This window comes from Platichthys flesus, chromosome 12 (genome assembly GCF_949316205.1).
Source record: "Platichthys flesus chromosome 12, fPlaFle2.1, whole genome shotgun sequence".
NCBI lineage: Eukaryota > Metazoa > Chordata > Actinopteri > Pleuronectiformes > Pleuronectidae > Platichthys > Platichthys flesus.
Window position 1 is genome coordinate 9826469 of NC_084956.1, and position 23821 is coordinate 9850289.

Genomic DNA, 23821 nt, shown 5'->3' on the forward strand with positions numbered 1-23821 from the left:
CAGTTAAGGGCTGACAGAAACAGCAGCTTTTGATGCTTCACAGGGGATCCATGAAATAAACAATAGGCAGAGGAAACGGGGAAGAAATGAATTATAACCGGCTGTGTGTGTTTCAGAGAGAAGAGGGTGCAGAGAGGGAGCGGGGCAGCAGCCGTGTGCTATGGCAGTATGAAACTGATGCATCATTAAATATACTGGAGTCAGAAGCTGGGGCAAAGCTCTCCTGACTTCCCAATTGTCCTTATTTGTTTTACCCTCTTTCTCTGTTTTCTCCCAGTCCTGCACCCACACACAAGTTAACTTAATGCAGTTATTTTTTATCATAGACTCAGGCTACTTAACTGCGATCATAATGTGTATGATTTCTGCATGCACCCACACACTGATACACACAAACAACACGTTGTGCAGCCCCAATGTATTTCATATTTGAGAGCTGTAACCTATACGGGTGTCGTCCGTGGTCCTGACTGTTAATAAAACCAAATGTCAATACAGCAGCTGCAGGAACCTTGAACTCTGAATCATTTTCTTATGGGGTTAATAATGAGGGGACACCGAGTCAACGACTGACATATAAAAGAATTTATTTCTCATGTGCACAAAAAGAATTGGAACAGAACTGAAACAGAACAATGATTGAGGCCACAAGGCTTTCTGTATAGATTTTCATCAGAAATCCTTTTTATGTCCATGACACATCTCCTGTATCATCTTTACTACAGCAGAAGACCCATCCCCACAGAGGTGCTCCGCTTCCTAAAGCAATGACTTAGCCTGAATGACGTGGCGTGCACTCTGTGCCAGTGTTTCATCTTCAGATGTGTCGAGCTACATGTAGACAGAAATAGGCAAATCCCGTGTGCAATTTGTAGAGGATAGCTTCTCCTGAGCAGCAGGGCCACAGTCTCTTTCTCTGTTTCTCTGGTTCCCTCTGCAATGACAGTTAAGCCTGGTACCAGAGGATGTGTTAGCTTGTGTAGAAATAAAGTAAACTGCATCTCGGACGCCTTGAGCTACAGCGTTGTGTTGTATTGGCGTTTGAGAAAAAGAGTAGAGCGGGGGGAGGGGGGAAAGATGGGTGACTAGGGAATAAGCGTGGATGTTTTTCTATACATGGGAGCACAGATGACTGTAATTTGAATTAACATAATGATCACAACATCTACTAACAGCAAACAGGACAATATCTTTGATTGTTGCCAAGGACTTTAGTTTGATCACGTCGTGATTCAAGGGAATTTGTGAAATTAGAGAGGAACCATTTCACACTGAAGGTCGTTTGTACCTCTTAACGTTTATGCTGTTTTTCACAGGGAGTACTTGTTCAGAGCCCAACGACAAAAGATGATACAGAAAGCCATTTAACTCATTGCATAGTGACATAAAACATCATCATGACAACTTCATGAAAATAAAATAAAATGACAAAGACAGTCTAAGTGATGTTAGAATCTGAAACCTGCTACTGACGTAGCCACAGGTTAAATAGTAGTTGCACGTTTCATCTCAGCGCAACATTACATTAAGACACAAATGTAATGCATTTTTTTTTCAGTCTGTATATCTACAAAGGGTGCCAGTACATTAGTATGATACTGCAATGGTGTGTGTGTGTGTGTGTGTGTGTGTGTATGTGTGTGTGTGATATTATTTACAGAGAAGAATTGTCTTCACATTATTCACAAATCATTCTACAAAGCAGCATTTTGTTGCAACTGTTGGAATATTGAGTCACTGAATTTCACTGTTGTCATTACAGTCATATGCAACATGTTGTTCGCCTGTTGAAGAGTCACGACCAACATGTTGAGTGTTGACTACTTATTCAGAAGATAATACTGTTTTACTTATGCATACATATACTGTAAATAAAATATTAAATATCAAACTAAGTCTTTGGCAAATGTAATTAAAAGTACATTCACAAAATATTTTCCAAAAAACAAACAAAAGGAAAGCAAACTGAATCAGTATTGTCTTTCTGTCCCTATGGAGAGTTGAAGGTAATTCCAGGAGGCCGGTGGTTATCGGTTTGAAAAGGCAGTTAATTCCATTGAACAGGCATGAATTTAAGTTGAAAAAACTGGGTTGTAAGGCAATTGTTGAAGCTCATGTACAATTGGCTCGCTCAACTGCGCATAGCTTTCTAAACTGTGTAGGCATCTAGTGGTATGAATGAAGTTAGACCAAGGAGAATTCAAAGGATTTTTTTCATGCTGCCAAAGAGCAGGGGTTCACAATGACTTCGGGAAATTGAAAGCATCACTTTTATTCTGTGGAAGACAAAAACTGTCTTTTATGCCTTAATATTTCAAACGGAAAGCTAATTCAACTTAAATGTCTGTGACTGTTCCAAAGGAATCCGCTAAGCTGAGGCTATAGTGCAAAAAAAAGAGCGAATCATGCGTGGACATGGACATGACTGCAAAACGAGAATGACTGCTCGGAAAAATCTTTGATACCTTTTTGTACATTAAAAAATTGTGACGAACAAAACAATTGAAAGTATTGAAAAATTGGCGCAAGACCATTTTTTTTTTTTGTCCATGGTCACCGCCTTTTTAATACTTTGAAAAAAATGATTTACATTTTTTACATCTGATTGTGTGCCACAGGGAGCGGGATGTTGTACAGGGTCAGAAAACGTTGTAGGACATGCTGTGTTTATCTGATAACGTACTGTGGGTGGAGAAATGGGAGCAGGAGATGTCGTCGAAAGCACCAGAGTAAAGCCTGCCCTACATTGTGGAGCCGGGGTCTCATTAAGTGTCAGAGGGGCCCTACAACACTGGTTCAAGTCGCTGCATCGTCAAGCTATGGGACCATTGTCATCTCCCCTGGACTTCTCTCTTTAGAGCAGAAAAATACTGCAGTTCATTACGTAAAGGAATGTGAGGATCCATGAATAAAATAAAAACAACAACAACAGCAACAAAGAAACAAAAATAACAAAAACCCACGACATGTTTTTTACACATGGTATTCTTCACACTGTTTTTCTTCAATTTATATTTTATAATATATATATTTATATAATCTCTTAAAGTCATTCTGGAAATATTCAGGTCTGTGAGAGAGTGAGGGCGTGATGGGTGAGTTCTGATCGCCCCGTAGGCCCCTTGTTTTGGCCCAAAGTGTGTAACGCTGAAGCTTGGGGCGAGATGCGCCAGCATCGACCTCGCTGATCCTCTCTCCTCATCACATAACATCACGGGGGGGGGGGGGGGTTCCTTTAGGACTCCACCTCGCTTTTCCTTGACCGCAGTGTTTCTCAGACGGGGACAATATGGAGGCCGAAGCCGTGGCCCTGCAGTTTGAGCCGCTCCCCGTGGTAACTAGTGTCGGTCGTAGGCACTGGCAGCAGTGGGAGGTCCGGAACCACGAGATGCGGCACTATAATAATAAGGGGAACCTGGAAGTTAACAGAAGAGCAAACCGTTGGATACAATGAGGTCAAACATCATCTAAAACAACTGTTAAAAGCTGGACAATACATGTTTTAATAGATTAAGATTTTAATTTGATTCTACAGCAAATCAAAGCTTATTCATGCACAGTATGTGTGTTAGATTTCATGATATAAGACCAAGTGACTTACTTAGTAATGCTGGATTGCTGAACCGCCATGCTTCATTGTAACTGGTGTACTGTGGATGGGAGTAAGGGTTCCCCGAAAAGTCCCCTCCTAAAGAACGGATCAATACAAACAAACATTAGCAAAGAGCTAACAAAACACAATGAGTGACAACTTCCTTTTCATCACTGTTACACTACAGCCTGGTCACACAACAATGTTTATTGAGACATTCTCTTCGCTCTCTTCATATGAACTGAATCCTCGGCCTTCACGACTTCCTCTGTCCTTTCCTTCATTGACGACTTCTCAATTTCTAAGCGATGATTCTTCCCTTCCAAACTTCCTAATAAGGTTCCCTGAGAATCTTACTCGCTGGTCGTCCTCCAGTGCAGGTCGTGGTAGAAAGGACAGGGAGGCTGAGGGGGTTTGTCGGAGAGCGATGCTCTGGGTCCACAGGTTTCTTTCTTTTTATGAGACCATAAACGCTGGGTTTTATATGAAGCTGCTGAAGAATGGCCTTTGCTTTAACAGTGTTTGGGGCCAGTCACTAAATCTTCGCCACCCGATGAAAAACATCTACAAGGCTTTTGTTAAGAAGGCATCTGTGCCTGTATGTGTGTTTCTAGTGACATATAAAGCAAAACAAATTTCCCTAATTTGATTTCAAATATCAGCTTTTACCTCCATGTGTATCCTACGATGTTAGCCTCATGCACACTGAGCTCCCTTGTAAATACTGCACGCCTGCTTTGATCATCAGCCAGTGTGATAGGCACTGGTCTCCGAGCAATGAAGGGAACTGTGTTTTCAGTTGTTTGGAGGAGAGATCTACACGCGCTACACGGCAGCTATAGCATCCTCGCTGCTGGTCGTGTAACTCGAGCTCATCCCTGAGAGAGATAGTGATTTAAATATTTACAGGCCCTCCACGCCTCTGTGTTTTGACCCTTAACTGTTTGCTGTGAACCTGAACTGCAGGTTAAGTAGAGGGGAAAGAGATACGCTCCGCAGCCCTGAGTGTCCGGGGAGGCGAGGAGAGGAGCAAAAGCAGTGTTTATCGACGGGGCTGGTGAGAGTGCGCTGTGTGGACACGCCGAGGGTAATGAGCGCTGGGAGCTGGAGTGTAACTGAGAGGAACTGTCCTATCTCACGGCCACTGATTGTGGTGATCGCCTATCGAGTTCATCTAATGTCCTCATCCGCAGATGCTAACCACAGCGCTAACCGCAGACTAACAAAGCTATAACAAGCTTCCTTCAATCGTATGAGTCCAGAGCAACGATATGAGGTTTCTTCAGCGTACTGGAGGGGGGGGGGGGGCTGGTAGGTTTTATATGCATGTGCACCGTCAAAGAAATCACGGAGAAGGAACACTCACGTAAAAGTGACCTCAAGTTGTTTAAACAAGATCAACTGAAGGGGACTATCTTCAGAAAATATAACCTGTGAAAGAAAGATTAATTGCATCGTAAAAAGGGAACAGTGTCACCTACCAGGAACCATTCCAGCAAGTGTGGAGGTGGGGTAGCTGCCTTGTCCTGTGGGGGGGACATGAGGCGGGTAGCCAGGTAAGGTGGTACTGGCCATGTCTCGACCTGCAGGCACAGAGGAAGTAAACAGTTAATGATTGTATTTTTATCTCCACCCAAAACGTAGTTATTGTATACACATTATCGTTGCCTGGGTTATGTTCACATGCAATGCTTTTTTCTCCAATAAAGAAGTGTCTAGAGTCCTGGGTGGTAAGGTCGAGGCAACTGAAGCACTTTCAGGAAGAAATATAATTTAGTTTCAATGTCATAGAAATGTACATTTTGTGCTTAGTGCACAAAATGATTATGATTTTCAAACCATTATGTTTCCTTAGTGGTAAACAAATACTGTAAGCATCTAAACATGTTTAATCATCTGCAGAGATAGACAGTTTGAGAGAAAATATGAAGTATATTATCGTAGAAAACCTTACTGAAAATATTAGTACCTTAAATTTGCAGTTTGCAAGACCTGTTAGTCAAAGTTTCTCCTTTTTGTTGAAAAGGTAATACGGGGTGTTATATTGGTCTTTCGATAAGTTTCAGCAATTTGTTGCATATGAAAATATTTTTGTGAAGACAGGGTCGATTTAATCTGCCATTTTGGAACCACTCATTGTTTTGTTTTTTTACCTGTTTTTTTGCACTGCAATAATGACACAGTATATACAAGGCAACCACTAAAATCAACAAAGTGAAGTGATGCATAATAGTCACAGATAATAACAAACATTGCTACTGTCTGTCACAAAACGTCACACCAATAAATTTCTTTGAGACACTCAAAGGTCAAATGGTGTGATCTTTGCAGCATTGCAGTTTTGTGGAGTTGCGTGTTGACTTTCCATTTTGTGAAGCGCTTATCCTGCCTGAGGTCGCAGGGCGCTGACACCAATCCCAACAGGCACGAGGTGAAAGCCCGGGTGCAGCTTGGACGGGTCAACGCTCAATCACAGATTTGCAATTTGCAATTTATTAACTTCAGGAAAGTTATTCAAATTATTTATATAAAATGATCTCATCAGAGACGATGACTACTATAAGATGAATGTACCCCTGTCCTAAGCAGCTTTAAAACTGACAGGGGCATCAGACCATTGAGAGCTCTCTCTGCTCACTGCTCCACATTCAGCTCCGTAATTAACAGTGACAGCATCGGGCCTGGCTGGCTGAAGGGGCACACAGGACAGGGAGTAGTGGGTCCAAAGCATACCCCAGCATCAGCCCTACATCTCTGCCTCTGCAACCCCCCCCCCCCCCCCCGCCCCTTCTATTGGCCTTGCTTGGCCCCCCAGACCTCGGGCCTGTCACGAGGCTGGAAGGACTTGGAGGCCTATTGTTAACGCAAGGGATGAGTAAAGGGTCAGAGCCGGAGAAAAGCAGGGTGAAAGGGGGGGAGAGTAGTTGCCGTTAATGAGGGGCAGTCGGTTTTGCTCCTGTATACACAACAGTAAAGCCACAAAGCATGATGGGATTTATGGCTTTGCAACGTGAAAGGTGGACGCTTTAACTTGGCGTATATCACCAAATTATAAGAACACAGAATTAAATAAGCAAAAAGAGAAATCAGCTGAAAAGTGTGAGAGTGTTTGAACTTTGATCAGGTTACAGGGCCTTGTGGGTAAAGTTGTACCTGCTATAAAGGGCTGGCTGGCATACAGGCTGTAGCAGGGGCCATGAGGGTAGCTGGGAGTAGACGCATCTACAGAGTGGCTGGACTGGTGGGGCAAGATGTCAGCTAGAGCCGAGTACCCAACAGAGGAGGGGGTGAACGGGGCAAAGGATGCCTCATGGGGCTCCCGCTTTACACACATGGAAGGTGGATATGATGGGTGAGAGTCTGCCAGGTGGAAGCAAAAGAAAAAGAAACTAGGTGTAATGAAAAACATGTAACTCCTCATATTTACGTTTCATACGTTCACTTCAATCACTCAGATGTAGGTGGGTGGGATTTGAGCTTTCTCAATAATATAACCCTAACCCTAACCCAATGACAAGTTACCCGTGCCTTGTAACTCAGATTTGTAGTCGGAATAAAAGGGAAACCAATAAGGAACTCTTTAAAGAGGTACACATCAACTTCCTTTCTTTTACCAAGTCAAGACCATACATATGGATGAATGCATATGAACTCTTAATAGATGAGCAGTCTTTAGCAGTTGATTTTTTCACTCCCCTAGCTTATAATAATAATAATCTCACATGCATCCAGAAGTAATTCATTCACCTAAGTGGAAGCATACACCAGTGAGATGTTGCATCAACACATCGCGCCTGATCAATCAAGCTTAAATGCGTAAAAAATTTCCCAAAGGTTTTGGGTAAACAAACAACATAATCTCACGGCTGCTCCCTCAAAACAAATTCACTCCCACAAATAAGCAAACAATCAGCGCGCAGACAGTTCAGAACTCTACACTTTGATCTAATTTGGCTGATGAGTTTTGGCATCTTTCACTTTCAGCTGCTCTCCCTCTCGAACCTATGTAATCAATGCGAGCTCTGTCTCCGGCCTCTCCTCGTCTGCTGCGGAGCCCGTTTTATTCAATGGGGCCTTTAGGGAGAAATGGCTCTTTCCCCGACACTATGATAGCCTCATTAGCTGCTTCCCCCATCATTGTTGTTTTACAACAGGACTGTGTGTTTGCGATTCCTCATTAAGATAAGGGCTGCTCTATGGAAGGGGGATGCAACCCTGTCAGCCCCATGAACCTAATGCGAGGGAAACAGGCAACATAACTGACTGCTTTCCCATAGAAATCTATTGCAGGTTCTCCAAATCTCTTTCTCCCTCTTTTGTCTTTGTGACGGCTGCAACTGTTGATTTAGACACAACTGCCGCAATTACACTGGATACCTTTATCTCTTTGAGACAAATACCATTTTTATTGAGGAAACGACACGAGTATAACGGAGCACAATTTTGAATTATGATCTTATCATAAAAAAAAGAACGTTTGCCACAAATCTCCGGCGTGAACAGAAATGTTCTAATGAATGGGCGCTTTGCACCTAATTGGGTGGACCATGATTTTGTCACATGCATTGCACAAGTATGTCATGAATTTATGGGAAACAGAGTCTGCATGTGGAAATTACAGCAAATGGCCAGCACTCAGTTCTAGTCTGCAGTTAATTATAAACAACATGAAGTGTTTAAAGTTACAACAGCTTTCAAAAGTCCAGTTACGCTGGGTTTGATTTAAATGTGAAACAAAACCAATTCCCTCAGAAAAGCAGCATTTACTGAGACGAGACAGTTACTATTTGTGGTTAGCCTCTCTCCGAAAAAAACCACTAATGCACCATGTCCTACACCTAGATCGTTGGGATTATACATTCGTCAACACGTAAACCATTAAGCAGGAGTCCGACAACTAACCAGGAGGCCACATTGTAGGACATTTAAACATGATAGTGAGTCTGTTTACACGCTATGTGAGACTTCCTGCAGAATACTGTTTTCTCAGCGCCCGGGCAACCGTTGTCAAACAGACAGGGGTTACGACGCAACAACAACTGATACAAACACTGCGTTCAAGACCACTGAACTCTGAAACTAATCAGACATGGTGTTGCTTATTGTCCTGGAGACGAGGCAGAGCCCGGGTAAAGGGAGCCTGTCAAATCACAGGCCCTGATGATGGAGATGGAAGATAAACTCAGGGTCCTTGGGGACTCCTCTACCCAGCAAACACATCTCTAGGAGAGTGGAGACGCTATAGAGTTCTCCAACATCTGTCTCTGCTCCACCACTGATACCACGTCTACAGACCCCATCAACCATAGAAATGGACTGTTAAGAGTCCACAACAGTGCTCGGCGTGATGTGTCAGGATATAGCTACAACAGCCTTCTCTCAAGTGGGCATTTCATTTTTAAACGTTCACCAAGGAACTCTAATGTGCAAACCCTTTACTGGCAGATCTCTGTTCTCAAAGGCTGACAGCCGATCTGTGGAGAACTTTTCCTTCCTGCTCAATGTTGAAGATTGAGCAAAACTTCCAGGTCATCTGGAGACGAGTGTACAGAGACAATTTCCCTCCACAGGGTCCCAGTCATGTTTCCTTCCAATTCAGCTAATTACACTTGTACCTTTGCTTTCCTGCATTGAGGCGGTGGTCATTTATAACCACTGAAAAGAAAGGGACAATCAAATTCTCAAAGGCTGCATCGCATCCTGAGTGAGAACAGAATATTTGCCGGGCCAAATAGCTTGAATTCCCCATTCACATTTTTAAAGTAATTCATTATCAAATGTGTGCTCAAAGGTTAGAGTGCTTTTGCGGGGGGGGGGGTTTGATATAAACATTAATTTCCAAGCTTGGGGCTGCAGGCGTTTAACTGAGCTGAGACAAGCCGTTTGTCACCAGGCCACACACCAAGCACTGCAGGTTCGGGGGCTTGTTGTTTGAGAGAAGCTGGTGCTGCCAAGTCATAAAAGTGGAAATTAATTTGAAATTAAACCTTATTTTTTTTCCCCCTCTTCTCTAGAGCCACCAACAAACATGAAGACAGAGAGTGAATAGAACCACCTCTTCAGATCTGCTGGAGTTCTAGTAGGTCAGAGGGGTGCCCATTTACACCCAGCCTCCCTGCAGGCACTGGTGAGAGTGATTATCAAGCCCAGCCTGCACAGAGATGAAACCCCGTTTAACGAAAGCTATTAAGCAACGTTCTACAAACTAAGAAAATAAAGCATGTTCAGGCTACTGTCGGCTGCTCAGATATTAATAGAAAATTGTGGCGACAAACAAGCACTGGAGCAGAGCCAGGGATCAGGGGAGTTCACAGTGTTCTCCTACTTTCATGTGACTGGATACACACACACACACACACACACACACACACAAACACACAGCAACTTTTTTTTACTGTGTACACCAAAGCAAAGTGCTTTATTTACCCTTATCCAGGCAAAGATGCCCTATTTTAAGTAAGGAAGGAATTCCGTTAAATTTTATTTTATTTACAAGTCAAAAACCTAATTTAATAGTAATCATTTTGTAAGTGTTACTATAATAACATTTAATTCAAATGCTTGAAATGTGGAGGTTTCCATTGTGCAGGGGAGGGAATTCATCCTCTCATTAAATCCCAGTGATGCATTTCAGTGCCCTGAATCTCTCCCTCCAATTTGGCTGTCGCCCTCCTTCCGAGGTAACTGTCTCTTTCACACATCGGGGTAAACAGAGGACACAAAAGATGGCCGACATTGCTTTCACAAGCGCCCTTGGAATGCAAAAGCGAGCACTTCATTAATCATTCATCTTTAATAGATTATGCAAATTCCAGGACATAAAAATCAACAAGATCAATAACTGTATGAATTTTAATTGGGAGCAGAAAACATTTAAAGAATGAATATAATCTCGCAGCTCCATCCAGTACCAGAGCATAATTTATTGATAATTGGATCTCAGCCTAAGTGAGGAAGGTAATTTGGCATTTTTTTTCTGCCTTGGCATACATTCCTATTTACAGTGTTTGCTAATGGCTGAAAAAAATAATATTATGCACTAACAACCTACAACCAATCAAATGCTTCATGAATTACTTTGCATAGTTGTGAAAATTAAGTAATAAAAGTTTACTGGATATTACTTCTGAGTTTAATTTGAAGCTCAAACTCCTTTTTTTAATTCGGCTGTACTAGAGTACCTACTATTCCACTTAAAGTTGTGTTGGTTCGCCTCCTCATAATGCAACGTGTGGCCCTCACATGTACCGCCTTAGGAGCTCCCCCCCTCCTCCAGGCCCCCAGGTGGCTTGGAGGCCACCTGCTATGAGTGTGCTCCCCAGAGCGAGACCGCTTTCATAGGAGGAACCCCGGCATAAAAGACAAAAACACACCTTTCTTCTCCTGAGGCCCAACTTTCTGGGGCGAATCTACCTCCCACATATTCAGGAATAAAAAAGGGGTCTTTCTTTTCCCACAGCTCAGTGCCGGGGTCTGGGGCTGGACTATAGGGATCATTTGAGAAGGGCTACTGCAGTTTTCAATCATGCTGTCCTCCTCTTAACTCTGTCTCTCTCACACACACACACACACACACACACACACACACACACACACACACACACACACACACACACACACACACACACACACACACACACACTCACAGACACTCCACAGTGGACTCATTGACTTGGATGCCCACTGCATAATTATGTGCGTTTTAATAAAAGGCTGGCATACTATTTGGTGGCCATCAGTAAACCTAACCTCTCCTGGAAAAGTGCCTCAGCAGCCACAATGAAACAATATTTCAATTAACCGGGCGGCCATCAATGTCGACTGCCGAGTGAAGGAAGCCAGTGTGCAATGCAGGGCGGGTCAGTATGGGTTACATGATACAGATAGTTAATACTACACGCAATTCAATACACTGCACCTGCCATTACCTGTTGGCTCTCAGTGGGAGTTACTATTGAAAACAGCAGGAAGTTCACAAGTTGGATAAAAAACAAATTCCCTGTTTCTTCAACAGCGTCTGTCTCTCTCTCGCTCTCTCTCGCTCTCTCTCTCTCTCTTTTCCCTCTCGCTCTCTCTCTCCACAGCATGAGGCAGCCAGCCAGCCGCGGTGCCGTTCCAGCCGCTGTCAATCAACAGGCTATCATAGCCTTTGATGACAACGTCGTGTCGTGGCGAGAACAGCAGCTGTCTCTTATGAGAAGTGCTCCCAGTCAATCTGTTAGCGGGCCAATCCGGGCTAACACAATAGCCAGTTAGGAGCGGCGTGCGAAAAAGACTTGAAGGATTTAATGGGCTCAGATGATATATCACCTCACTCTGGAAATAAACACACTGAGTGCCTCAAAAAAAAAAAGAAAAAAGTGCCTTGAAAAAGCTTTTTCATTTGGTGATAAGAATTTTATATCGCGGGAAAATGTGTGCGCCGTCATAAAGTGGAAGTCAGAACTGTAAAGAGTCAATGATCATGTAATATCTAAAATAAGAAGTAGCTGAACTGGAGTTTTTCTTCCAATACTCACTTCCCTCAGTCGACCAATTTTGAGAAAATTATAATAAAAGAGAAGAATCTATTTTGAATTTGAGGAGTTCAAGTATTTTAGTATAATACATTGAGTGAGTTAGTATATGTAAAACTTTATCCCCAAAAAATCCATATTGTAATTAAGGCAACTGTCTTTTCCAGCGACAACTACCTCCACTTGTGGATTCTGCTCATTGATATCAGGGGTATGAATTAGTTTTGAGTAAGAGATTTGCTGAGGAGGTGAAAAGGGACAAAGCAAAACAAGGATTTGGTTGTACCATGTTAACACTCAGTGTAATAAGGACTATTATCATATGTGCTTAGTTCGGGACAACTGCTCTACAAAAGGATCTTTCCTGGATGGATACAGTAGAAGGACTTTGCATCAGCAGCCGAGCTCAACACACTATGTTTGCACTCCGACTCCTGTTAAGTTCGACCGCCTTGTTTTTCGCGGAAGTCTTCAACCTGCTGCAGGTACGTGTATTCTTCTAGGGATCGATGTAGCGTGAGTCAGATTGTACCTGTCACAACAGAGTAGCTCTGGGACACACTGGAGGCGAGGTCGGAGCTGGCGCTGCTGGAGAGGCTTGGCTTCACGTCTTCCAGGCCAGCGTTCAGGGACGGGAGAGAGTACTCATTTGCCTGAGGAGAGGTGCAAAAAAACAGCTACTGACACTTCTGTAGAATAATCTCACATTCCAACATAGTGTGATCTGGGTAATATCACTGCTCCGCCACATGCAAGCCCACTTCTGGTTACAGATTTGGAGCTGATCTCCCCATATGCGTGAGAATATGTGAAACATGTCTGAAGATAACCTCTGGTGTATGCGAGGAAGCTGTCTGTGATCCTCTCGCTGTGTTTTATTCTCCATGTTTCCTGTGAATTCTGCAAACACCCCTCCTCTCTTCAACCCCAACTGTCCCTGCTCCCTGTGCTTTTACCAAGACCCATGATGTATGCATGCATTAGGGCTTGTCTGAGGAGAAGGCAGAAAGGGAGAGAGGGATGAGAGAGGGATTGGGAGAGGAGTGAAAGGACGGGGTGTCAGCTGGCTCTTTGTGCTCCACTGCAGTCATCCCTGTGACCAGTCAAGGGAGGAGACATTCAGGGCTTTGTTACAGGAGAGACATGTGGTGTGTTTTTTTTTAAAGGGGAGTACAACCTCAGAATCAACCTTTGTGCTTTGCCTCCAGGATGAACACATAAAACTGTGTTAATAAAATTATAAAATACAGAGTACAGTTGTACAGCATGCATTTCACATATTTATTAGTTTTGTGTTTTTTTACTTTACATTGGAGGGTTTTCGTTGTGTCTCTTTTTTGGCCATGATAAAATGCGATGTGCAGCTGCAGCCATCTCTCACGTTTTTACACTTAATCATTCAAAATGCGTCGGCCCACTGTGCTGCACTGGAAAACTTCAGTCTCTCTGGTGTTTATTCACTTTAATCTCTCTACAGCAGCTGTGATGAATCCTGTTTGTTAATGAGATGACACTTCCTCTTCTTTAACAGGATAAGTGTGTGTGCGCACGTTTGTGTCGGTGAGTGTTTGGATCCGACTGCGTGTGTGCATCTGTTGGCCTCAATGGGATGGGGTCCCACAGGGGCAAGCCGGTGACCCCGGTCTTGTCTGCCTCTATCCCAGATAAACTCTAATTGTCTGCTTACAACTGTTCCCTGGCACTAGGCTGGATGTTCCTCTCTATTCCGCTGGGCCTCCGCAGCACAAGGGCCATTTTGTCATGCAGATGGGCTGTGGGCAGGGCTGGGCAGGGCCGGGCGAGTGGCGAGCACAGAGGGGCCTGAATGACCTGACCACATGGCTGCCAGAAGTGTGGGAGGGATGAGGCCTATTCAGCCTGGCCTCCTCAAAATGGCTTTTTAATACCCTGACGCAGACACCAGACAAGCCCCTAATAGCCTAATATCCCACCTTTTCACCACTTTAAGAAAAGGAGGGGGTGTTGGACACAGGGAGAAAAAAAGGAGGCGCGCAGAACGAGTGCAAAGCGGCCTGATTAATATAACATCAAATTAAAACTGATTTTTCTGGACCATTCTGACGCCGTTTTTCTCTCCCCTCCTCCACCTTCCTCTCGCCTTTTTAATACCTCTCCTCCACTCTTTGTGATTGCAAGTCATTTCCAATTCGTTTTGGTATTGATCTTGCCGTAGAAATCACTTTGGTAATTAGCTGCATTAGGGGCTGTAGAGCCGGCTGAGGGGCTGTCCCTCTGATTTATCGCCGCTGTAATTCCCCGCGATCGCACAGAGATGAAAATGAACTCAATTAGGGCACTGCTAAGGCTGCGTGGGCACCCATATAGAGTTCCAATGGAGAAATTAATAGTCTCTTGTTGTTTAACAGTCTAATAAATGTAAATATAGGTTATCCGCTGTAATAGGCTGTAGGCTGGTCGTTTGCGTTCAGCAAGAAGTTGTGCAGAGCCTTTAGTCGCCTGTGTCAGAATGTGTATCAGGTCATAATATTAGAAATCTGTGTGAATTATGTTATTGTTGACTACTCCAACATAAGGGGTAACAGGGGAAGAAGCTGCCGGGCTGTAAATGTCAGTGTTGAGAGAAATCTGTGTGGCCAACCTGCTCAGGTTTGATGTGTTCTGAAGTGGGAAAGACATCAGGGTAAGATGGACGTTCAAACACACGGTCCAGGGCCTCCAGCTGCTGCTGGGTGAAGGCGTCCGCTCGCAGATGCTTCCTTAAACTCTCAACGCTGCCCTGAGAGTCGCTGCCGGGGCCTGAGCCATCAGAGCCATCTAGAGAAAGACGGAAAGGAAGAGCGGAAGGAGGAAGAGAGGGCGAGAATATTCTGGATCAGGGCCTGGTTCCATCGTTTTCTTTTTACTTTACTTGTCATTATTCTAGCAGGCGGAGATAAGCAGGAGGAGAACATTTTCGAGCTCAACGGGTGCGAGAGTGATGGCACGAGGAGCGGCCGTAAATTCAGGGAGACCCAGCGGCATGTCTGCGTTTTATCTCCCTCTCTGCTTCCCACCGTCTCTCTCCTCCTCTCTCACACATTCACTCACTCGAGCAGCTCTCTGCCCCCCCCCACATCCCCCCACCCCTCCTCTCCTTGTGACCACCATCAGCGCGGTCATCATGTGATAGGTCTATGGTAATTGATGGATTACCTTCAGTGCAAATATATACTTGTAAGGGAGAGCGTGTTTCAGGTGGAGAAAGTGGGGCTGCCGATTACATACAGAGCCTCTCACTCTGCCAGCGGGAAATGGGGAGCCATTATTTAACTGTACTATTTCCTCGTGAACATATTACCCTTCCCTCTGTCCGTCTCTCCTTCTAACCCTCCATCTTACCAACCCCACATATTACCTGTCTTCTGGAAAACAGAATGGAGTGGGGACGGCACTCAGGGCCGAATGAGGACGGGGCGTCGGGGGCAAGCGTATGCATTTCCTCACTCGGTCACACTCTATATAAACAAATGAGCCTATGCTTCCCTCGTTCTCCTGATCTCTGACCCTATCAACTCAGCCAGGGAGCCCAGCGCTGCCGCTATCAGCTCCAACCTCTGCTCACTCATCAAGTCCTGAACACTGAAAGCAAAAAGGAAAAAAAAGAAATCGGCTAAAACCTCCAGCCAGCATCCCAGGAACCTCTACTCCACTGCCTGCCTCCCGCCACCCTCCCTTTCCTCCCTACACCCGACCGCCAACAGCGGATGAGGGCTTTAGCTACCGTACAAATCTGTCATTCTAAATTTGCAGCAGATTATGTTCTCTCCTGGGCGAGCAGCGGTGATATATGATATGCAAGGCCGCTATTGATTGCCTGATCCGCCAGCAGAGGAGGGAGGCGAAATGAACTTGGAATGAACATCATGCCTCAACTCATTGTGCGTATAATACTCTACTTAATCCCACATTTTTCTGTGCTATGGAATTCAATTGATCAATCATGTTCCACTGATGGTACCATTTCAGGGGCGTTATTGCCATTCTGCTCGGCTGCTTGACCTTTTTTCAATGGCTGAGGCCAGAGGATGAACCCCGACTCGCACCAAGAAATAGATCCATGGAGGGAATGGAATAGAACTGCAATTGGGTGCATGTGTGTGTGTGTGTGTGTGTGTGTGTGTGTGTGTGTGTGTGTGTATGTGTGAAAAGAGAAAGGTGTGTGTATATGTGAATTTCACCACTGAAATATATTGACTTTAGGCTTTGTGTAACATTTATGAAGGAATCCATTTTTTTTTCTCCTTCCCCGTGTGCTTTTCCTTCCATCAGTTAACCAAGTATGTTAGCACAGGCTTTTTTTTTTCAACAGCTCCATTGGGTGAAGGGTTGGTGTTGGTGTCGGAGCAGCATTAGCGTTGCCGTATGAAACTCAATTGTTGTCTGTGGTACAGAAGAAAATAGATGATAATAATGAATAGAGTCATTAATTACATCGTATCAGCTGGTCTGAGGAAAGAGGCGAGCTCAATCAATAGCGAGTGTTTGTCATTCACACCGGAGGAGCATGTTCATACTCAGCAGCTTCTCACACACAGAACCAGGCTTTCTAAACCGGCAGCCAAGGGACATAGATTGCCATTGTAGGATATTCTATTTTTTTTTGCACTTTCTGTGGTGCAAACATAATCAAAAGCCTCACTGGCAAAATTAAAAGCAAATTCTAGAACGTGGAAATTGAACCGACGAGAAATACACAACAGCAGAATCAATATCCTGCGACACTTCGTGCTCCCGCCGAGGAGATTATGTTCTTGTCCCACATTTGTTTGTTTGTTAGCTAGATTACGCAAAAAACTACTCAACCGATTTCCATGAAAATTTGTGGAGGGGTGAGGCATGACCCAAGGAAGAACCAATTAAATTCATGGTGCCGATACAGATTAGGGTTATTATTGTTCCCACTTTCTTGTGAGATAAACTGTTTTTCTTGATTTTCCTACATGGATATTTATCCATATTTATGCCCCCCCCCCAAAAAAAAAATGTGTCTCCAATCCAAATAAATATCTGTCCAACCAGATCCAGGTTTCATAAGGGTCCTGGCGAAGGTGCCATAGTAAAAGGTTTGTTTACACTAGTAATGTAAAACATAAGAGTGATTTTTTCATCTTTGGCTCTTCAGTCATGTATGTCAATATATTTCAAATTTATGTGGCTAAAGAAATTGAAGATATGGCCGTTAAATTGAAATAATAGTATTTCATTTATTTTCAGGATTTGCCATTAGAGGCTCATGTTTGACATATATCATGAGATAGCTGCAATAAATCAGATTCATCCTTTGACAGTCAGCGTGTCAAGTGGAGTGTGAAGCCCGACTGTCAGTTGTGTTTGTGTGTTTGTGGTTGTGTGTGTGTGTCTCTCATTGACTCACTTTTTTTTCATTTTCTCATTGTTTCTCCAACCCCTTTGGGTGTCTCAGCAGGTATCCTCTTATCAATCCCACAGCACCAGCAGACTGCGTCTCTTTGTTTTAACACCAAAGTGCGAGGAGACAAACCGAGATAAAAAATACTAAAGAAATCAAGACTCTCTAACGGTGACATTCACACATCATCCACCAAAAAGCTAATTCTCTCTTTGAGCCATGTTGAAGATACGGAAGCTGGTAATTGTGTCCCAAAAAAAAATCGACTGCAAATTCAACGAATGAACATGAAACTGCAACTGGTTCACAATAAAAGTTGTTAAAGGCCTCCAGCAAGCTAAAACCCTTTCAGCCATTTGTACACACACGCTCACAAAGATTAAACCAATGACACCAGCGACTGTGAAGCCGACTACAATGGCATCAAAAGCTGTCTTCTATCTCTACTTGTCTCTAAGGGGGATGTTAACGTCTTGTGTTGGCAAGGTGGCACTTTATGTCCTTCTTTCATCTCCCCTGCTCCTGTGATAAGATAACAGAGCAGACAAGAGGTGGTGGTGGGGGGGGGGGGGGGGGGGGGGGGAGGAGTTGTTTGAAAGGCAAATGAATTCCTACACACCGGCTCCGTAAATCAACGACACAGGGTTTCCTAGATCAGAGGCTGCGGGTGGACCGTTTACCTATTCGTCCTCTGCTGATGGGCGGGATGATGCTATCGCAAATTGTGGATCATTTGTCGCTGTTTTAAAAAAATGCAGTTGAGCTCGGAAAAAAAGGGAAAAGAAAAGAGAGAGCACAAACAAACTGGTATACCCAGAGGGTGAAAACTCCTTCGCTGTAAGCTATATTTATGAAACCCGTGAAGCGGAAAGGAGAGAGGTGGGTGGGGTGGCGGAGAGAGAGGGAGAGAGACAGCCCCGCTGCCATGGCTGTTAAGATCCTGTTATGTTGTGGCGTGTTTAAGAGCTTTATTAATTCGATTTAGCACCACCAACCAGTGTACTGAGTGTCAGCGGGCGAAGTGATGCTCATTTGATGTTTGCACTCACTGCTGAGGCACTGGGGCTGCATGGATAGTATTTTCCAAGCACGTTCTTATTTTATGTACTGTAATTCACATTCTCAGACGCAGGGCCAAAGATAGAGGTTTAAAACGACTAAACAAAAGCACACGACTGTTTGGATTCAGTTCATGAGCGGCGTCTGTAACTCAACTCAGAGTGAGCCGGGTGCTAATCGTACATTGGGGGTTTGTTGGTGGTTAGTTTTCCAGGCTAACTCGTCTCCTCCCCACATGTCAACGTGTCCTTGAGCAAAACACTGAACTGCTTGTGATGCGTGTTCGTGGGGGAAAAAAACTGTCAATTAAGATAAAACAGTTTGCCAAATAAAACTGATGTAATATTTGCAAACCATTTGAAACACGCAGTATAAAATCCCAGTGTGCCATTGCAGTGGGACTATTGCAATAAATTCTCTCACGTCTTTTAAAAAAGAAGGAAGCAAATCAAGCAAATCGCCTCACAAAAATCAAGAAGAAAAAAGAAAAACACACCATTTTGTGATTTTATATTATTTCAGTTGGATAAATTACAGAGAAATCCCATATGAGGGATATATATGAAATATTCTCACTGTTCTCTAACTATCCTTTGTCCTCCTCTGCTTTCATCTCCACCCTCCTCTGGACCAGTCTGTCGTTTAGCGTCTCCACCCTGTGTGGCGAGTATTTGTGGAAATGCAATTAACGTATACGCTTTCTTTTCTCTCGCCATTTCTCCCTCCTCAAGCTGAGTAATGCACTGCTCCATTAATTCTTGGCATCGGCGCCCCTAATTGACTTTTCTCTGACAAGATTCCTCTCCACTGAGTGAATTCCCTCTCCTTATATTTTGGTGACGGATCTCATTGTGCGTTGTTTACAACTATATACGGGGGGTCTCACGCAGCTACGCCGCTGAACGCAAAGGACTCAGAGAGAGGACGGGGAAGATGAGAGGAGGAATGAAACGTTGAAGGGGAAGAACGACAGAGATTGAGCGCGGAAAAAAGGAGGGGGGAGAGATGCAGCGTGGACCCTTTTGTGTCCTCCTCCACTGTCGGGGCCCTAACAGCTTCTTGTCTCTATGTTACGCTCTGTGGCCCCTCTCAGACCAGAGCTTTTCTCTGGCACACACACCCCATCAGGGCCATCATGGTGCTCATGATTCCATTTATTTCTGTCTCGCTCTGGATGCATTTATTTTCTAAAGCGATCCTCTATTGACTCATTGTCATGGACTGGCTTGACTAGCCAACCAGTGTAGGCCCAGGTTCAAATCCATACACTAACTGATCTAAACTCCATAAATGGGTCATATGTGTAAGAGATACACGGCGGACGATCCCCAAAAAGGCCAAATATCAAATTTGAACAAATCAACAAGGTGACTGTATTCATTTTTTCTCGCAGCTATTGAACAAGGTTGATGTGACTCTGGTGCTACGATCGGTCTTTTATGTCCTGAATGAACAACCTGCCAGGGCCATATTTTTCCTCCCCGCTCACACACTCATCAGCTCCTTCTACACTCATCCCACACCCACGCTACAATCACAAGTTATGACCTTTGCTTTCTCCATCTAATTTATCACTGCAGCTCCCTGCTGCCTGTCCTCCCCACTGGGCGCCATCCAGGACCTGGTAAGCCGGTGATGAGAGAAACATACACTCAGGTCACATCAACCTGACTGCGCACAGTGGCAAGGTCAGGAGGAAGTTGGTAAGAAAACATGAATTTACATAAAGCTGCGGCGCTAATAGCAACAGCATTTCTTCGAGGAAGGTGAACAAATGAGAGCAGACTTGCGTTTTGAGATAATTCACTCAAAATTCATCTCTGAGATTCCAGCGGAGAGGCCGCAAACTTTTTAAAACAAATGCATGCACCTTCGGCACGCTGTGATCCAACATCTGACAACCTCACAGCATTCGTCACCCTATCCTCCCAAGTCTTTTCTTGGCTTCCACCTCCACCATAGGTTTAAATGACTGAGTTTGAGCGTGCTGTACAACAGGCTAATTTCCCCACTTCACTATTAATGCATTTGGCAGGAACAACATCCCATTTCCTGTAATGAGATACACAAATAAATCTGGCTGTGGATAGATTCGGGGTGGCGGCGGCAGCGGTGGTGGTGGTGGTGATGGCGGTGGAAGAGAAGGAGTGGGGGGGGGAAAGGAGGAGGGGAAAGGGGGTGGGGGGGGCATTGAGATGCATTCTCCCAGCTCTGGCATAATTGGTATCGCTGCTTGCAGACATGCAAACCAATCTCTCCACAGATAGGGCTGAGACTCTCTCTTTTTCCCCCCTTAAGGCTATTTCTTTTGTCTTTTCGATAGCTTGCACATCCGAGATAGAGGGAGGGAGGGAGGGGGTAGGGGGGGTGAGATGTTAATTTGTGAATTAATAGCTTTTCTCCGCAGAATTGCAAATTCTTTTAAATGTCACTATGTTCACTGTGCAAGGAGCATCCAGAGCCAAAGAGTTCCTACGTTAGTGCACACACACATTTCCATGCACAGGTGTCTGTGTGCGTACACATACAGGCACAGATCCTAAAACTGATCCTTGCTCAATTCTCGGTCAGGCTGCCAGGATCTCCTTCTTCCCTCCTCACCTCCTAAACCCACTTTTTTCCGCCCTATTTCTCTTGATCTCTTATCCCTCTATTCCATTCTTCCTCCACCCATCTCCGCTCAGAGCCGTCCAGTGTAACATGCTACTTTTAATTTGCAATAACACATGACAAGGACAGATTAATGGCTCTTATGGCATCCATGTCCCTGAAGCTCGTCTTACGGGGACCCGGTGTACATTACGCGTGTCACACTACATTATCTCTACAGCCCTCCGGTAATGGGGACCTTTTTCTTCCTCAAAGGGCAACCACCGACTTCAGCCACACCGGGAACACACACCTCCGCCAACACCAGCAGTGATGCACTTCTTTTTTTTCACATAAAATGGCCAAATGAACAGCAATAGCACACACGTTAAACATTGCGAGTTAAAGTATGACATTTGTTTACAGACATGCAAGAAAGTCCCGGTCTCCCCTTGTTTTCAATGCATTTATCCACTTCTTATCTATTTACTTGTGGATTTGTGAGTTGCCAAGGAACATTTAAAAATTTTTGGAGGCCCGTTTCTGCCCGGACATATTCTTATCCAGCTCACATGGACCAGGCCTTTTCTACCACAGATCATTCTGCAGCTGAGGTTATAACTGTAACTTTGTTTTGTAAAATAAGAACAAAGCTGAGATAATTCAAAAAATATGGGCAACGCTAAATTAATCTAAATAACAAGACACAAGAGGCTCCTTGACAACACAGGCTAATAATTATTATTGTTTTTTTTCTTAGAATAAACCGCATCGTGTTGAAAATCCATATTTGTGCCTCATAACAATTGTGAATACACACAACTGAACATTACTGTATATTGAGTTTGATGCTATTAAACGGAAAATAAGGTTTGCCATGGTCACTTTACGTTTTATCATTTTAATTTCTTGGCAGATTATCTATTGGAACGAACCCCCCCCCCCCCCCCCCCCCCGCCTGCCTTTAAACTCAAAACCCAGAGGAAGAGCGAAAGCAGCAGTTAGGAGGAAAGTGATCTGATTGACCAAAGCAGCAGAAGAGAAGGTTGTTTAACTTCAACTTACAATGTCCGATTTTCCTTCCGTCCATGTGGTTGCCACTCCAGAGAACTAAAGAGACAGAAACATGAAAGAAGGAAGTGGCTTGTTTTGATGAGTGCTCTTTTGGATAATTTCCACCGTATAATCCCATCAGCCACCTCAAAGAAGCACAACAGAGTCACACACACACACACACACATGCACGCACACACACGCACACACATGCAGACACACGCGCAGCCCCCTCGCTGCCTCCACCGGTCTGTTCCTACACCTGTTCAGGCCTCCACTAGGGACATGTTAATTCATAGGCATTAAAAAAGCCAATTGTTTGCACAACCGATAATCTATTAGCCCTCAGGCAGTGTGTGTCCACTCTTGCCTTGCCTAGGAATGAGAAATTCTGGCTTGGACCGGATAGGCCTCCACTTAATCTTTGAGCATATCTATTTTCTTGCCAGTCCCTGATGTTGTGTGTAGTCTAGTATGCAGTCTTACAAAAAATACAATATTATTGAGTTTTAAATGCTGTTCAGCCCTTCAGAATAAAATACAGCTCAGCCACAAATGTATTTATATATCTATGTAATGTTAAATGTAAACTGTGTGGTGGTTAACTGATGGTATCGTGGCAGAGAACCACAAAAACAACTTCTTCTCCTGCCTTGTTTTTCTTCTTATGATATAAAACTGAAAAGAACAGCAGCACTGATGCCTTGCCAAGGGGGATTTGACTTGTATGACAGCTATATGGGATATCTAGAGTACGCCTGAGCATGTTATGAAATTGAGATGCAGCTCTGTGGGCGTATGGTAAAACATAGGGCATCAGAGAGCTGATTGAATCACAACACTTGCCCTGGCTGCTACACAACATAACAAGTCACTGGAGACAGCGCACAGAAACACACTGGGCTGCAGCGCTGTCATAAACGCCATCCTCTTCACACACAGGAAAAGCAAAAGTGGGAGACGAGTGATGGAGAGAATTAAAAGGATGGGAAAACAAAGGAGGTCTTGTGTCTCCCTTACCTTCGTCTCGTTTCCTCTTCTCGCCGTTGGAGCGGGGGATACCCAGAATGCCGTTGATGGAGTAGGATCCTACGGGATCGTTGGAGGCGCTGGACACAGGGGGGGAGGCTGTGCTGGGCACTGATGAAGAGAGCTGAGTTAGTGTGTGTACAGTGTGTGAGTGGATCATTTGTGGATTCACACAGGTGCATGTTGCTGAAAATGGGTAAATACATGCAGGTCTTCATGTTTTCCTCCTGCTGTAAATCAGTGTGTGGCCTCGTTCTTGCTCACCTATGGTGTGGCCGGGCGGGGAGAGCGGCGTGACAGATCCGTCGGGGGACGGGTGGAATTGCTGCTGGACTTTGGTGCGGATAATCCTGGTGAGGCGAACAAACAGACATGGATCAATCAATTCTGCTGCCAGAGCACAGAGATTTCACACCAGCTCCCCTGCATCCGCCCCGGGACACTAAACCACGGCACATCGCATCCACTTTACGCCCGTGCATGTACTAGTGCTCCGTCGTTTGGGACGTGTGTATCCTCGCACTCAGGCCCTGTCAAAACTAGCCAATCTGTGGGGGGCCTTAGGGGCAATCTCTCAGCTCCTGTGTGCAGCTG

At 44.5% G+C, this 23821-nt stretch overlaps 1 protein-coding gene across 3 annotated transcripts in view; it reads right to left on the reverse strand.

The window, feature by feature from the left end:
* Positions 1 to 570: 570 nt before the first annotated feature.
* Positions 571 to 23821, reverse strand: part of pax2a (paired box 2a) — a 29656-nt gene continuing 6405 nt past the window's right edge. Inside the window, exons 4-12 of one of the 3 annotated variants that reach the window (XM_062400367.1) lie at positions 23492 to 23577; positions 23194 to 23338; positions 22077 to 22114; positions 19641 to 19661; positions 14729 to 14904; positions 12641 to 12761; positions 5074 to 5175; positions 3602 to 3688; positions 571 to 3396 (exon numbers count right to left, since the gene is read on the reverse strand). In XM_062400367.1, the coding sequence (XP_062256351.1) occupies positions 3275 to 3396; positions 3602 to 3688; positions 5074 to 5175; positions 12641 to 12761; positions 14729 to 14904; positions 19641 to 19661; positions 22077 to 22114; positions 23194 to 23338; positions 23492 to 23577 (898 nt within the window). In that variant the 3' untranslated portion in view covers positions 571 to 3274. Of the gene's footprint in view, positions 3416 to 3601; positions 3689 to 5073; positions 5176 to 12640; positions 12762 to 14728; positions 14905 to 19640; positions 19662 to 22076; positions 22115 to 22210; positions 22256 to 23193; positions 23339 to 23491; positions 23578 to 23821 lie in introns of all 3 variants that reach the window. The other 2 variants (XM_062400368.1, XM_062400366.1) reach the window with 2 other exon arrangements.